Source organism: Schistocerca serialis, chromosome 1 (assembly GCF_023864345.2).
Source record: "Schistocerca serialis cubense isolate TAMUIC-IGC-003099 chromosome 1, iqSchSeri2.2, whole genome shotgun sequence".
NCBI lineage: Eukaryota > Metazoa > Arthropoda > Insecta > Orthoptera > Acrididae > Schistocerca > Schistocerca serialis.
In genome coordinates, this window is record NC_064638.1 from 721,458,019 (window position 1) to 721,475,061 (window position 17,043).

General features: G+C 37.4%; 1 protein-coding gene across 5 annotated transcripts in view; it reads right to left on the reverse strand.

Annotated features, from left to right (window-relative positions):
• LOC126481406 (sex determination protein fruitless-like) overlaps window positions 1-17,043 on the reverse strand; it is a 417,410-nt gene that overhangs the window by 47,988 nt on the left and 352,379 nt on the right. Inside the window, exon 5 of one of the 5 annotated variants that reach the window (XM_050105195.1) lies at window positions 11,209-12,035. The exons of 2 other annotated variants lie outside the window; for them this stretch is intronic. In XM_050105195.1, coding sequence (XP_049961152.1) covers window positions 11,782-12,035 — 254 coding nt within the window. In that variant the 3' untranslated portion in view covers window positions 11,209-11,781. Of the gene's footprint in view, window positions 1-11,208; window positions 12,036-17,043 lie in introns of those variants that run through there. 2 more of the 5 variants (XM_050105153.1, XR_007587568.1) reach the window with 2 other exon arrangements.

A 17,043-nucleotide genomic window follows, 5' to 3' on the forward strand; every position in this document is an offset into this window, starting at 1 on the left:
ACATAGTTCACACACATCACCAACCCCGGACATACAGCTAAGCACAAAAATTAGTGCACCATCCCCTGTCTCGCCACACAGATACCCTACAGCTGGCATCATCATGAACACCCCTCTGGCTGTACAGCACACCATCACCACATCTCTTCCACATGATTCATGACCATGTAGCTCGACTGCTGCCTAATGCTGATCTTCACTCAACTACACCAACCTCACTGTCTATGTTCACATAGTTCCATGTTTGATTACCACACACTGACAATTGGTTGAAGGTGCTCTGCAATGCCACATTCAGAACACATCAGGGGGAAATGAATGCAACACGACACCTTTTAAACCACTTTTAATCATGCAATTCACTTTCATCTGTCACTTACAACTTCAGCACATCTACACAACACAAGTTCACCACAAAAATGCTGGATTCTGTGATTGCATCTCTGTCCATACCAACTTTAAATATGATCCAAAACTTGTTGCTACTGTGTGTTCCTGCTTCTCCACAGCCCCCAATTTGTCACAGATGGTCATTCCACAGACCACATCCATTGAAGTTTGTGCCAGTAATCAAATTACCAGTTCACATGAGGCACATTTCCTCTCAAAATATGCCATAAGTCTCTCTGTCTCACCAGGATGTCAACATCCTGGCCACCTACACCCTTCTCCCACCTCTTTGGTTGTACCACTGGTATACTGTGTGGACTCACTGGACACTTTCCACATCACTACAGCCATACCACCTATTCAGCATCATATGATGCCCACGACAACTTTGAGAAGTAGTGCAGTTGTGTCTTGTGAAAGCATCAGCCATGACATGACTGGTCAAATTCATAAATTTTTGGACAACACAGTTGTATAGAGATAAACAGCAATTAATTTACTTATAATCAATTATTCAAAATTACAGTCACAATCACATAATTTATTTTGCTGCCAACCAGTTTCAACCCGCGATGGGGTCATCTTCAGGGCAATTTGCACTGTAAAGTTATAATATTAGTAAGTAATCATGTACGTAATCTACAAGCAATTAGTCAAAGTTACATAAATAAACAGATTTTTATACCTATTTGTTCACTCACTGGAGTCGTCACCCTACCTGTGCGCAGTTGGTAACTATGCATGGTTGGTTCTCTGCATGAGCTTAAATAACGGCCAACAATTTCATCTGCACAGCATCACCTCAAGAAACAGTCCAGTCTTTTCTTGCACAAGTGTCAGCCACAGTATGACTGGTCATGTGCATCTGTGTAGAATTACTTTTGGAAATGGTTCAGTGATGTCTGACAATACTGCCACCCATGGCTCTACCAGTCATTAACATCACTGTTCACCACTCAATCAGTCACTGACACTACTCTCACCTTCCCTTCAGTGCTCCAAACTATGGGAAAGGGAGGGGGGGGGGGGTGGAGGTAGTTTGGTGGGGGGGACTTTGTCAGGGGCTCTATGGGAGCATCCACTGTGATATACGTTGCTGAAATGTAACAAGTGGAAAATCTGTGACTTGACCACAGACAATAGTGCATTCTTAGCTTACAAACAGAAAATACATGTACTTTTCACTGTGTAAATATTTGTGCAATAAAACTTTAGTTGTGAACTGTACTGTGCTGTACTTTAGTACCATCGTACCTGCAACATACAACTTCTACAAACATTTATCTGCAAGATTTTTGTCCATATAGCTGTTTTGAACAAAGTGAGTTGAGATTTACATTACAGGAACCCAGTAAACTATCCAGTGTATGGCCAACTGGAGGCTGTACATGCATCTTGCAGTTCACATGACATGTAACTGCAGTTGTCTTGTAGTTTGTACCTCAACTATCCGCAATAAATTGTATCTGCCTACACAGTATAATCTCTCATTTGACTTGTTCCAAACTTTTCCATGATGGGTCAGAGACCATGTCCCATAAGACTGAGTTGATATCCTGTCATTAATTTCCTTCTAGGATATGTTTGTGTTTTTCTAAACATGAAAAAATATTATGACAATTTATAATATCTAACAGTCTTCCTTCAACATGTCTGTCTGCTACTTAGTGCCTCCTCTTTGCAGATGACACAAATGAGTTAATAAAAGGAAGGAACAGAGAAGAATGACTGCATGAGATTAAAAAGTGTACCAACCACATTACCAACTGGTTTTCTGGGACCAATTTAGTAACTAACACAGAAAAACAGCTACAATGCACTTACACACAGTGCAAAATAAATTTCCACTAACACCAGATGCACAATTGTTCACCAGAACCCCTGAAAATGTAAGCTCTACAAAATTTCTTGGAATAGGATCCAAGAAGATCTAAGATGGATCCAACATCCAAAATGCATTACAAATAAACTGAATACCATTTGTTATACTATTAAAATTCTTTATGCTTGCACATCAAAAGAGATGCTAAAATGTATACTTGACCCAGGCAGAACCTTACTGTGATATGGCATAATCTTTTGGATAAATCCACCTGCCAGCAAAAGTTGTTTTATATGCCAAAAGAGAATTGTAAGAGCCATAGAAAATGCTGCCCCAAGAAGCTCATGCAAGCCCTTATGTAAGTAACTCCACATCCTTCCACTATCATGTCTATATATCTTACAAGTAAAAATATTTGTTAGGAAAATCTTAGAAAATAGCAACAATCTTATATCAACTGACCAGAGCATCCATCTGTATAATACAAGGAGAAAGCAGGATATACATGTTCAGCATGCATACACAATACTAAAACAGAATCGACCACTGCAAACAGGAAACAGTCTATACAATAAGCTGCCTAATAATCTTAAAACAATAAAAAGACACTTCAAAATTTAAAACTGCTGTCCATAAATATTTATTGCAAAAGTGTTGTTATCGTATAGACGAATATCTTAAAAAATAAAAATTTGCTGTCAAATATTTAAAAAATGATATATGAAATGTTAATCAAAAGTTTTATGTAAAAATCTGAATTACTTGTGTTAAGCATTATGTATGAAAGCTGAATTTTCAGTTGTCATAATATTAAGCTTAAATCAATGTAAATATTCTTGTATAATTTAAAAATATGTATCAATATAATGGAAGGAAACATTCCACGTGGGAAAAATTATATATAAAAACAAAGATGAGGTGACTTACCGAACAAAAGCGCTGGCAGGTCGATAGACACACAAACAAACACAAACATACACACAAAATTCAAGCTTTTGCAACAAACTGTTGCCTCATCAGGAAAGAGGGAAGGAGAGGGGAAGACGAAAGGAAGTGGGTTTTAAAGGAGAGGGTAAGGAGTCATTCCAATCCCGGGAGCGGAAAGACTTACCTTAGGGGGAAAAAAGGACAGGTATACACTCACACACACGCACATATCCATGTGCGTGTGTGTGTGTGTGTGAGTGTATACCTGTCCTTTTTTCCCCCTAAGGTAAGTCTTTCCGCTCCCGGGATTGGAATGACTCCTTACCCTCTCCTTTAAAACCCACTTCCTTTCGTCTTCCCCTCTCTTTCCCTCTTTCCTGATGAGGCAACAGTTTGTTGCGAAAGCTTGAATTTTGTGTGTATGTTTGTGTTTGTTTGTGTGTCTATCGACCTGCCAGCGCTTTTGTTCGGTAAGTCACCTCATCTTTGTTTTTATATATAATTAAAAATATGTATTGTATAGCACAATGACTTGTCCAGTATCATGTCGTATTATGTGTTACCATTACACAAACAAAAATTAACAGTGTTTTCTGTTTTTATTTTATGTTTTCTTTCACTTCATTTAAAAAAGTCTGTTACCAATATTAAAGTTCACTTACCACAATGTGAAAACAATTCTTGAAACTTTATCACACAATAAAAGTATGAGCCGATACAGGTTGCAATAACGTATATTGCAAAAGTGAAGCAATGTGTTCTGACAACAGTAGTGATCCCATAAGAAACAGAAACTGATTGTTATATCAGTGTAATACAACAAGATGTCATGCACACACAGTAATGGTAAGACATATTCCCAAAAGCTTTGGAACACCCCTAAGTTGGTTTGCAGCTGTCAGTCTGTCTTTGATTACTGCCACAGGTTCAATGTAAGTGCAGGATATTGTCTCTCATAGCATAATACTGTTCCCACCAGCCTGCATCCACAGTGTGCTGCATGTTATGAGCTGTCATTCACCTAAATGACTGTGTCTGTGGAGACAACCATTGACCTACTGTAGTAAAAATGTGATTCACATGAAAAGACAACACATTTCAATTGATCAATGGTCAAATCCTGATGGTCCCATGCCCACTGCAAACATAATTGATGATGTCATTGGGTCAACATGTGAACATGTTGGGGGTGTCCACTGCAGAGCTCCATGTTCAACAGTGTACAATGAACAGTGTGTTTCAAAACACTTGTGCATGCATCAGCATTGTGCTCTTTCAGCAAGGATGCCACAGATCACCATCTATCCTACTTTATAGAGCAGACAAGCCTCTGAACCCCATGTTCAGTGAAGAGTCATGGACATCCAACCATTTAGTGTCTAGAGGTAGTTTCACTGTCCTTCTATCTCTTTTCATAGATGTTCATGACAGTAGTGTGTGAACAATAAACCAGCTTTGTGTTTTTGAGACACTCATTCAGAGGCTCCATGTAATAATAATTTGCCTTTTGTTAGAGTCACTTATCTCAATCGATTTCACCATTTGCAGCCTGTATCTTCACTAGGGTGATCCCCCATTCATGTCTGCTCCACTTACATATTTTTGTTGCTGCACCACGTATCTACAATGCCACCAAGCAGCATCCAATGTTGCGCTGGGCAGTGGTCATAATGTTTTGACTTATCAGTGTAATCTGCACTGTAAAATTTTATACTGGATGATTAAAAAATATGAATGTTCATGTCTCATGTTCAAAATCAGAACACTGGACATGTGATTAAAAGTTTGCAACTTACCCAGGACAAAAGCTGAAAATTCCACATTGTTCCAGCTAAAATTGTATGCCTGGCAACCCATGTTTAGCTATTAGTGCTGGAACATGTATGTTTAATTTTAGACTCTGCAGATATATACCTAATTTTTTAAAGGAATGATCATCTTGTTGATTTTGGTGGGACATGTGGAAGTTCATGCTTACACATTTTTCATTGTTTATTACCAAAATCAACAAGATGATCATTCCTTTAAAAAATTAGGTATATATCTGCAGAGTCTAAAATTAAACATACATGTTCCAGCACTAATAGCTAAACATGGGTTGCCAGGCATACAATTTTAGCTGGAACAATGTGGAATTTTCAGCTTTTGTCCTGGGTAAGTTGCAAACTTTTTTTCAAACCAGTATGCTAGTGCCATCAGTGAAGTGTCTTTTGATGACTGAAGGGCTTATTTGTCTCACCCTGTAATCAAAATTCTGGTCTCATCTGCAAATGGGATTTTCTGTTTCACGTGAACAGTGTCACTCAGCTCATTTATAAGTGTGGATCCTCCCATTCTATGGCCATGATGCAGCAACTGTGGCATATTTTCAGTAAAAAGAACAGTGTAGGTTGCAATGGCATCAGAAGATTTATTGTCGTGTATTGCCTTTTTGAGGCATCTTCAGAAAATTTTTAGGAACTGCAGGTAACATAGTGGTCATAAATAGCCAAATATTTTTGTATGCACTTTTGGCCAAGACATGCAACTATGCCAAGACAGGGACATACATCTAATCTTGACATATGTTGCATAACAGCAAACACATTGGAAAAGTACAGAAATATTCTGGTAGCCAATTCCTTTCCATCTATAGTTTTTAGGACAGCATGTAGGTAATTGTAGGTAGCAATCATTATGAAACTATCTTGCCTAAAGCAAGCTGATGATTTAATAGCAATAAGTTTTATTTATAAACTCAGGCAGCATATTATGAAAGAGATTCTCAAAGTTATTTGAGAAATTACTATGCTGTGCAACAGCCTGTAATTGTTAACATTATCTGCTGCTCCCTTTTTGTGCAAAGGGGTGTCTGTTGCTCCCTTTTTGTGTGATGGGGTGACCGTGACACCCATTAGCAGATTTGGAAAAGTTCCTATTGTAAAGGAGTGATTAATCATATGCCTCAGAAATTCTATATTATAATGTATTATTCTTTTTATAATAGAGTGTGAAATGTCATCAAATCCACAATGCCAATATGAGCTCATCATCTGTGTGAGAATCATTGGTTCCGTTGGTAAGTCGGAGGGAGGGGGGGGGGGGGTGCCATTTTCAGTTTGTTAACTGTTAAGAGTGTGACAATTATTTAGTGTAAGAGCATTTGTTAGTTTCCTAGAGTACACTAAGAAGAATATCTGCTACTATCAAATATTTGTCCATTTTCTAGCTTCAGACTGATACATTCTGTCATTGGTTTTTCTGCAGACCTGATGATGCTCCATGTGTTCTGGGCCTTGTTTTTCTTTATTTACATCTTTATTCATCTCTCTTCATGCTTGATATCTTCTCCAACAGTGATGTCATCCACAGCAGTATAATTGTCAACAATTCATTGCAAGCCATCATGTATTTTTTTGTTTTAGAACTGATTTCTTTGCGGAAGTGTGTGTTTAAAATAGATGGTAATGTGATAAATCCCATGAATGGTAAATTAGATACACAACCAGCACACCCTGGAATAGAAGACTGCAAGTGTTTCATCAGTTTGTGAAAAATAATTTCCAAGATTGCGGTCAGTTTCAGGAAACACATATAAAGCAAGGTGTGTTGTCTGTGCGGAAAAAGCTAGATAGGGATTTTCAATTTCACATGGCAGCAAAACTGATGTTGGACATCATTATGACAGTATTAACCACAAATGCAGATGCTTAACATCAATACAATCTATGCTGATGAAATACTTTACAAGGCGGACTCAGTTAAAGCAGACAAGGAATGTAGTAGATGCATGCAATTTCTGATTTTCAAGGTAATAATAGGACTGTTTAGAAAATTATAGAAAGGCACTTTTAATAGTGCTTTATTTTTCATTTCAGATATCTATGTCTGAGCTTATATTCGTATTTCACAGAGTTAAACATCTTCTTAGCTGTGTCAGCACAGAGTGCAATGTGAAAATATCACCTTAGTTATTCCTGGATTTGACAAGTGCAAATAAAATAATGTGTGGTGATATCAAGCAATAATCACTGGTGTTTTGGGACCATATAGCATCAATAATTTAATGCCAAAGTTTAGGAGTTCCCGCCAAAGTTTAGGGGTTTCCTTTTTTTTTTTTTTAATGAGGGATTTGACACATCTGACATAGGTAATGAAAATCAAACAATGGAAAATCCAGGAAAGAAAGTAACAATATAATGAAAAGGAAAATTTCTACTCATCATATAGTGGACATGTTGAGTCACAGATAGGCACACCAAAAAGACTGTCACAAATGAAGTTTAGCCTTCATCAGAAATAAATGACAGTTGCCTGAGACTGCAGTCATGTATCTGAGTTACATTTGTGTGTGTGCTATTTATGTACAGAAGTTTGATGTCCAAGCATGTCTCCCAGAATTCTAGATTTCTATGCAGGCTCTGGTGAACTTGCATCTGCAATGTCTGAGCAGATCTTAAAAAATGATCACAAAACATGAGTTGAGTTTGTCCCAGGTTTAAAGTTTTCTACATCTACATCTATACACTGCAAATCACCATGAGGTTCATGGTAGAGGGTTCACGCCAATGTACTTATTATTATGGTTTCTTCCTGCTCCATTCACACATGGAGTGTGGGAAGAATGGCTGACTGAATGCCTCTGTGCTTGCAGTAATTATTCTAATATTGTCCTCAGGATTCCTATGTGAGTAACACTTGGGGGGTTGTAGTATATAACTGCAGTAATTGTTTAAAGCCAGTTCTGCATCCAGCATGTGGCACATCCCAGAACCAACACCACAGAGAAAGTGGTGGAGGCTTATTTTGTGCAGCCTTCGATCAAGGAAGATTAGTGGACTTGGGGAGGTGCTTGTATCCAGTGCCAATGCAGCAATGTGGATCACCATGTGCATGCTCCAATGGGCCATTTCCCAATATCTACAGCACAATTTGGACATCTCCACATCGATTTTGTTGGGTCCCTCCTCCCTCCAATGGCTATAGGTACTTATTTACCCTTATTTACAGCAGAAGACCATTACACTTGATGGATGGAGACAATCCCAACCAAAAACATTTCCACAGAGTCAGTGGCACAGACATTCATTGAAAATTGGGTGGCATGCTTCGGGGGGGGGGGGGGGGGGGGGTATAAAAAATCTGTCCAGGGATGCCAATGTCAGTTAGAGGTGGGACTCCATCACCTCCAAAGGTTCGAGGCATTTTGCTCTGATTGTTGCCAGCATCATATTTAAAGTACCAGGGAAGCAGGTTGCTAGCCTTACTTGCCCCGAATCCCACTGAGTTTTACCCCTAACGGTTGAGGGACTAACCAGTGGATTTGGTAGTCTTTGCCGTATGAGCACAAAGGTGACCACGACTCAGAATATGTCCGAGATGCCCAGCCTTATTCCAAAGTAAGTGGTATCCTGACTGTCGGGACCACTTACTTGGCCACTCATACATTGCCCGTGGTTCATGAACTAGGACATGACTACAGGAACAAGATTGCAAAGTAATATTTCAGGGCTAGATCAGAAATGTAAGGACTATGGTATGAAGATTAGCATCTCCAAATCAAAAGTAATGTCAGTGGGAAAGAGATATAAATGGATTGAGTGCCAAATAGGAGGCACAAAGTTAGAACAGGTGGACGGTTTCAAGTTCTTAGGATGCATATTCTCACAGGATGGCAACATACTGAAAGAACTGGAAGCGAGGTGTAGCAAAGCTAATGCAGTGAGCGCTCAGCTACGATCTATTCTCTTCTGCAAGAAGGAAGTCAGTACCAAGACTAAGTTATCTGTGCACCATTCAATCTTTCGACCAACTTTGTTGTATGGGAGTGAAAGCTGGGTGGATTCAGGTTACCTTATCAACAAGGTTGAGGTTACGGATATGAAAGTAGCTAGGATGATTGCAGGTACTAGTAGATGGGAACAATGGCAGGAGGGTGTCCACAATGAGGAAATCAAAGAAAAACTGGGAATGAACTCTATAGATCTAGCAGTCAGGGCGAAAAGGCTTAGATGGTGGGGTCATGTTACACGCATGGGAGAAGCAAGGTTACCCAAGAGACTCATGGGTTCAGCAGTAGAGGGTAGGAGGAGTCGGGGCAGACCAAGGAGAAGGTACCTGGATTCGGTTAAGAATGATTTTGAAGTAATAGGCTTAACATCAGAAGAGGCACCAATGTTAGCACTGAATAGGGGATCATGGAGGAATTTTATAAGGGGGACTATGCTCCAGACTGAACGCTGAAAGGCATAATCAGTCTTAAATGATGATGATGAGGGATGCCAATTCGAATCACCACTTTTCCATGAATTGTCAAAATTACGTGAATTTCAGTGCAGTCAAACCACAAGCTATCACTTGGCAAGCAACGGCATGTTCGAAAAGGGGCACAGCATCTTAAAGGTTGCACTGATATGTACCAAGAATATTCCCGCAAGTATGTATTGCCACTGGTGCTTTTAGGTCTACATAACACACTAAAGACTGACACTGGCTGCTTGTCAGTGGCATTGGTATACAGAGAATCACTACATGTCCCAGCGGAATTTGTAACACCAGATCCACTTCCTGATGAAGTGTAGTCATCCAACCTGGTGCAACAGCTTTTGAAACACATTGCAGAACTTTGGGCTACTCTTGCATCACAGCATGGTATTCAGCCAGTTTTAGTGCACAAGTCTCCCAAAAACTGTTCCTACATCAAGTTTTGCATGGACATTGTATGCTCCCCACTATAATCTCTATACAGTGGCCCATACCTTGTTTTATGACAAGACACACACACACACACACACACACACACACACACACACACACACACAATGGACATTCTTCTCCAGGGAAAGCCAACCAAGGTTTCCATCAAGTGAGTCAAACCCACTTGGGTGCTTCCGACATCTTCCAGCACTTCCCCAACATCCTCACATGCCCCTGTGACATGAACTGTGACACTGGTGTCTCCAGTCAGCTGTGACATGCCTGAGCTTCATACCAAAGGACTGCAGGCATTGTCAGAGTTATTCACCAGCCCAACTCGCCATGTGCAGGCTGCGAGGTCAAATTTAAATCATGACATCCATGGGGCTCTACATTTTGAGGGGGGAGGGGTGGGGAGGGTAGTGTCTTGTGGGAGTGATGCAATCAATAACTGACAATGCACCATTTGCAGGGTATCTTTATAAAACTCCATTCTTTGATGGTGGAAAATCCAAGATGGAATGTAACAATATTGTGAAAAGGAAAGTTGCTACTCACCCTATAGCGGAGAAACTGAGTCGCACATAGGCACAACAAAAATACTCTCACAAATAAAGCTTTTGGCCAGCAAGGCCTTTGTCAAAAATAGATGGCAGGCACACACACTGCTGTTTATTTTTGATTAAGGTCTTACTGGCTGAAAGCTTTAATTGTGACATTGTTTGATGGTGTTTTCAGTTGACATTTGCTCATGATTCACATATGCTTTTGTATTGATTGGGCTAATAAAGTCAATTTTTGCTTTACAATATGTGTGTACACATTTTTTATGTTGTAGGAGTGGTCCTACACGTACAATATGCATAATAGTGCACTAACAGTTAAAACTTCAGACTTGGATACTGAAAATTACTCTGGGAAAACTTTAAATTATAATGGTGTCAATACATGCTCAATTCTGTGGTTACTTAAATTTCCATTTGAAATTTTGATTTGGTGTTTTAAAGATCATTGTTTGAAGCATACAAATAATTTCAGAGAGCATCTTTACAAATAATCTAGAAAAGCACAGTACAATAACAGTACTTTGCAAAGAATAGGGTATGCAAGAAAACATTTTGTATAGGAATTATCAAATGGCACATATTAGTAACTACTATGAAATGAACTGTTTAAGTTTTAAAAAGAGCAAAATACATAATTTCCAATCATTTTTGGTACATTTTGTACATATTACATTTAAGTAAACATGCTTATTCAGGAACTCATATGTTGGAAATATCATGTCAGATACTGTCAATGTAATTTTTAAATACTTTTATTATAGTAAACTACATGTACATATTCAAAGACAGTTTTACACAGATCTTGTTTTCATGGTTAGTCACTTCAATTGATAAATATATTATGTATTGGCACTATCAAAACTATAAAGATTGTAATACAGACAAAATTTTCCAATCAACATCATCTATCATACATCAAATCTGTTAATTATAGTCTCATTGTCAATATAAAACTTGTGAAGTAATTAATACACAATCAGTTAAAACACTACCACATAAAAAGAGAATGCATTTACTGTTAGTACTACTTGTCATTTTCAAACATCTTCTTTTAATATAGCAATACAAAATGACGTACATCAATGATCTATTGATACAGTTATGATACTTCCTGTCCAGTAACGTTATACAGTTAAAGACTCATCACGTGCACCAGTACTGCATGTGCCTAAGTACTGTCCACAATTTAGAACAATGGTGTCCTATTAATGCAAATCATCTACATCAGTAACACTAAATAGTACTCAGTTTTTAAAAATATCACAGACATTTCAGATATTCCTCATTCGAGTGTTAAAATATGTGGCAGAAAAAGTACAGGTCATAGATTGCATAATGTTGAGATATACTGATAATTATATTTCAAGAAATTAATAGAAATACAAGTTATGTGCACATTTGTTATGAGGCTAGATTACAGTATTCACTTGACTTTTGGTCTAGAATGTCTCTGTGCTTCTGACGGATATGGCTTCGTAATGTGTCAATGCGACTATATGATGCAGAACAATAAGGACAAAGTGATCTTTGAATTCCATGACTGTGATAGTGATGCCATCGATTTGTAACTTCCTTCCCACAGAGTTGACATTTCCACAGATTAAAGTGATTTGGGACAGCTTCATATATACTGTGATACAAGGGAAGCTGATGACCTGCATGTGGAAAGAGAGACATTTACATATGTCAGAATTTTTTGTGATGAACTATCGTCTAAAGCATGAAAAAATAACTATTTTACAAAAATTTAATAAGACACCAGCATCAATTACAGTTTGTTATGAATGTAAGGAGTTGAATCTCAAACTTTTCTGTACAAATCATATAATATACAAACATAATTATTGTTTTGAAACTAACAGCCTTATGTAGAAATATGTTAGCTTAAGAGATATCTAACAGCTCTTATTACTCTTTATTTTTCTTCTAACTTTTGAATCTGGTGAGTTTGTAAGCACACTATCTGAAATCATATCAGATGATGAATGTTGTATATTTCTCAGTTCAGAGTAACTATGTTTTCCTTTAATAGTTATGCATATATGTATATATGTGTGCCTACTGCAAAATAATATAAGTATTTAAATTGCAAGTTACTCTGTAACTGTGAACTGGAAATATACATTGATGTGTCCAATATTCCACTCAACAGTGAACAAAGAATGAATAAATAAATAAAAACATATGGATTGTTATCTCAACGATCAATTATGTAAATAACAGTGTTATGATAATGGCGGTTCCAGGAGGGAAATAACATGCAAAAAATGATAGGCAACAGACAGTTCATCCTTCATATAAAATAAGAACATTTCAGGGATAAATGTAAAAACAAGATAATTACCAGTTTTAAGATCTCTCTCTCTCTCTCTTTCTGTGTGTGTGTTTTTGCACATTAATTCAAGGAAATAAAAAGAATAAAAATTTGAAAACTAATGATTATTTTATCTTTGTGTATGTTGATTCACCACCAAAGTTTCATCTGCAGGTGAGTGAATGCCAGTGCCATCTATGCACATCACACATGGGATAGTTGGAGAGCTATTACATGTTTCAAATCCAGATGAAAGAGTTATATCAATAATAAGAGAAAACAATAAGTATACTTAGCCATTAACATTGTACAGTTCTTGCCATTACTTCTGATCCACAATTTATCCATGGTGTTGAAATGAAACTAACTAGTTATGGATAGCAATGACAGTACTGAAAATTATTGTAATGTGTCATGAGTCTGAATTTTTAACATTGTCACATATACTGCCAATATTTGTGCTTGGATCCATGTAATGAATTTTCTTACATGGCACTCTTTTTTACATTTTTCTGTTTTCCTCCACATCCTCTCTCTCCTCCTCCCCCCCCCCCCCTTTCCCCCCCCCCCTCCCTCTCTCTCTCTGTCATCACTGCCATGTAAAAAGAGATTCACGTGATGATATTGTTGTTTATTAACAACATCCTACAACAATGCTGCTTTCAGACATAACTATTGCTCATTCTTACTACTGTACTACAGATTCACAAACCAAATAGCCAGTGTGTTAGGAAGAGAACACTCTTATCGTTATGGGTGGTGGAATTTTTGGTGAATCACATGCCTGTATTGTCAACTGAGCATGGATTGGTGTGATAGTTGAGTCTATAATGGGCAAAGATGCATAATGTTGTTCATTTGACCACAATCAGATCATTGACCCCTGATGGGTGGAACGCACTATTTGCAAGGTTGTGCTGAACCTGGACAACCATGTGAAATCACAGTAAGGAAGTGCAGTGGGTAACTTGATACAATGAAAACTGATGCTGTCAGAGTCAAATTTTGAGGACTACAATACATTAGTGACACTGTTGAATAACATGGATTGTAACAGCAGACAGAAGGCCAACAACACATCCAATAATTCTTTCAGTGCTGGACAACAATTAGTGGACTACCATAATATTCTACAATATTTCTTCACTATGAAATACAGAAATCATTGCATCATACACCATCATTCACCTCTAAAGGATACTGATTTCAACCCACATAGCCCGTGTTGCTTGTCCTGGGCTGGAAGGTACATGGTGAGGCTTGTCTGGCTCACCTGACTATGCAGTTGGCCACAACCTGCCAGGTTAGTCTGTCCTGGTTGATGTGCCCCGCCAGCCTGTTGCTTCCCCCACTCACCAGGCTGCATGATTTGGTTACTAACCGGGTCAGCCTGTTGCTTCTGCTATGTTAGATTCTGTGTCCATCTGTGAATCCATATCTTTATTCTCTTCTGTTGCTATTTCAGTTAACTATGTAGGAGCAGTTGTAATGTGTTCATGTGTCATAGAATTATAGGCATAGGTTTTGTTGGCATCTCAGTTTTAGCCTGTCAGTGTATACTGTTTGTGAGAAAAATAATTTGCAGCTTATCATAGATGTTTACTGAAGATTTATTAATGTCACATAAATATAGAGAGCACTGCTGAATAAGTACCTTTTAGATAAAGCTACACATTACATGAAAACTGAGCATATAAATAGTAATGATGTACTTCCCCATCAATCGACAATTTCAGAAAATGTTTCTGAGGCAGTTGAAAAAATCAAAATGATGTGCAGTAAGAAATCAAAGCTCACTTAGCAACAAATGAATGTGATTTTGTAGTGGCTTTATGACCCAGTAAATATACCAGATGTGAATAGGTTACCACTGTTGGTTACTATATCAGCTCCAAAATGCATATGAAATTGTAGGTTTACTATTCAGCACAGCTATCTTCTGAAGATGATAATTCTGGTCTCAACAACGCAAGAGAAATTTTGTTTGAATTAAAATGTAATGAAATTTTTGTCACCAATTTAAAGGATACACTATTTGTAACAGACCAATTGCTCATATCAAGGCAGCACTTTTGTCTTTTGAACAGTTCCGCTGTATGTTTCATTCAATTGCAATTGTGCTATGAGATGTTAGATGAAGACAAATTTCTCAAATAATGAGTGCCATTGCTACTTAAATTAATAACCATTTCAAAGAACATTTTTAACAAATTAAAAAACTTGTTTGAATAAGCTCCTAAAGGTATAGGTAAAGCTCATGATAAATTTCCAACGGAATACTGTTGATAGCAAGATACAGTCAGTGGTAAATACTACTGATGAGATCAGTGTTATATTAACTGATGAGATCAGTGTCATATAAATGGAAAGGAAACAAATACATTGATTAAAAGGCTGGAATGGGGAGCTTGCTATTGCCTAGATTTATTCCGTCTTGGAATTTTCAGATGTTACTTAAGACTTTCACACAAAAAAGCTGCAAATTCTTCATTTTGTTTGTATTTAGGAGTTTGCTCTGTTGTAGGAATTACACAATCAATATCATCAGAACCAAACATCTCAGTAGGTACTCCAACTGATTTCTTATTAACAAGCATTTATTGGTACCAAAGAATACTGTTATCATAATCTTATTTTACATTTTAGACAGATATCAAAGCTCTTAAATAATGAGCAGAATCATTTCTGAAAGAGAAAATGGAGAATTGTGACAAACATCTTGTTGCAGTATTTTTATGCTAAAAAATTCATAATTTCAAGAATCTGAAACCAGAAGACAGAGAGAAAATGGACAGTACTGTACACAAATTGTCCAATGTATTACAGGAAGGTAGATTTTTTTCTATTCCAATGACATCAAAGTTTGAGTAGCAGACCTTAAGATATAAATACTGTGATTGTCAAGGTGAATAATGATCAATAATCAGTAGTATGGTGGATGCAAAACTTGAGACTTAAATTAAATGTTAAAAAGTTAAAAATAGTTTTAATATCCGATCATAAATTAGTGAATTCTGGATTCTGTGAACATTTGTCTCTCATTCTTGTCAATGGTATTCCAATATTATATCAGAAAACAGTGAAGAACATGGATGTAATTCTAGATTTGGTAGAAGCTGAGTGGAATGTGCTAGTTACTAAAGGCAAGGTTCTGTGATAGTGTAATTGTATCACACACAGTTTTATCGATGAGTAAGTTTAACAACATTGTTGATCTTTTGTTATGTTAGACGACAGTTATGCACCCACCGATGATAATTGCTTGACAGTAGCACCTGATATTATTTACACACTTGATATGATCTAATTTAATAAAGAACACACATTGTTACCGAAAACTGATGTTTACTGCATACAGAAAATAGTTTGATAAACAAAAATTTACAAAATCAATAGTACAAAAAATACTCCATACAGCTCATTTGAGGTGCAATAAAATGTGCGAACATTACAAAGCTTTGAAAAGGCACAGTCCAAATCAATGTATTAGTCCAACAAGCCAGAACGAGGAAGATTAAATTTCAGAGTTAGCTCAGTTACCAACGTATGAGGATAACAGTAATCCACTGGGGGCACTGAATGAGGCTGCCATGAACAGTTATTTACAGATATGTACCTTCATCGAGAGTATGACATTTTGAATAATCGGGACAAGCTGTGTCATGCTTCATAAGACCTTTTTTTTTCCTGTGTTCTCATATGCTGATGATATTGAAGCTCAGGAAGTTTGGAAACTGATATGGGGAGACAGTGAGCAACTTAGCCAAATACGCTAGCAAAGTTGACCTCAAAATACATGCTGTGAAGATGGAATCAAGTGTGCTGTACAGGGGAAACAATGCAAAGATCTCCACTGCAAGTTGAAGATTTGAGTTTGGCCAAGGTAAAAAACTTTCAGAACTTGGTTTAAAAAGCACTACAGTTTAATTCTGGAGATAAAACAACAGATTATAAATGCATCCAAAACAGTTTTCAGTGTGTTACAGACAATGAAATCATCCATGCCCACCAGCCAAACCAATCTTAATGCATATAACCAGAGACCTTGGGTACCAGAACAGCAGATGACAAGAAATTGTTAGTATTTGAATGAAAAATCTTGAGGAAGGTCCTTCATTCATTCATTCATTCTCACATTGCTTTCTGTAAATCCTATCATGAAGTAGATATAGGCTTCAGGGGTGTTGAACGAGTCCAGTTACACATTAACAGGCAAATGCAGTCACTGCTGGCTGCTTGAGTAAGGTACACTGACTATAGATTATGCTTAGTTCAAGACTACTCTGACTAATAATTATAGTAATTATTTCTACAATACTTAACATATTTGTTATAGGAGAAAAACTTCT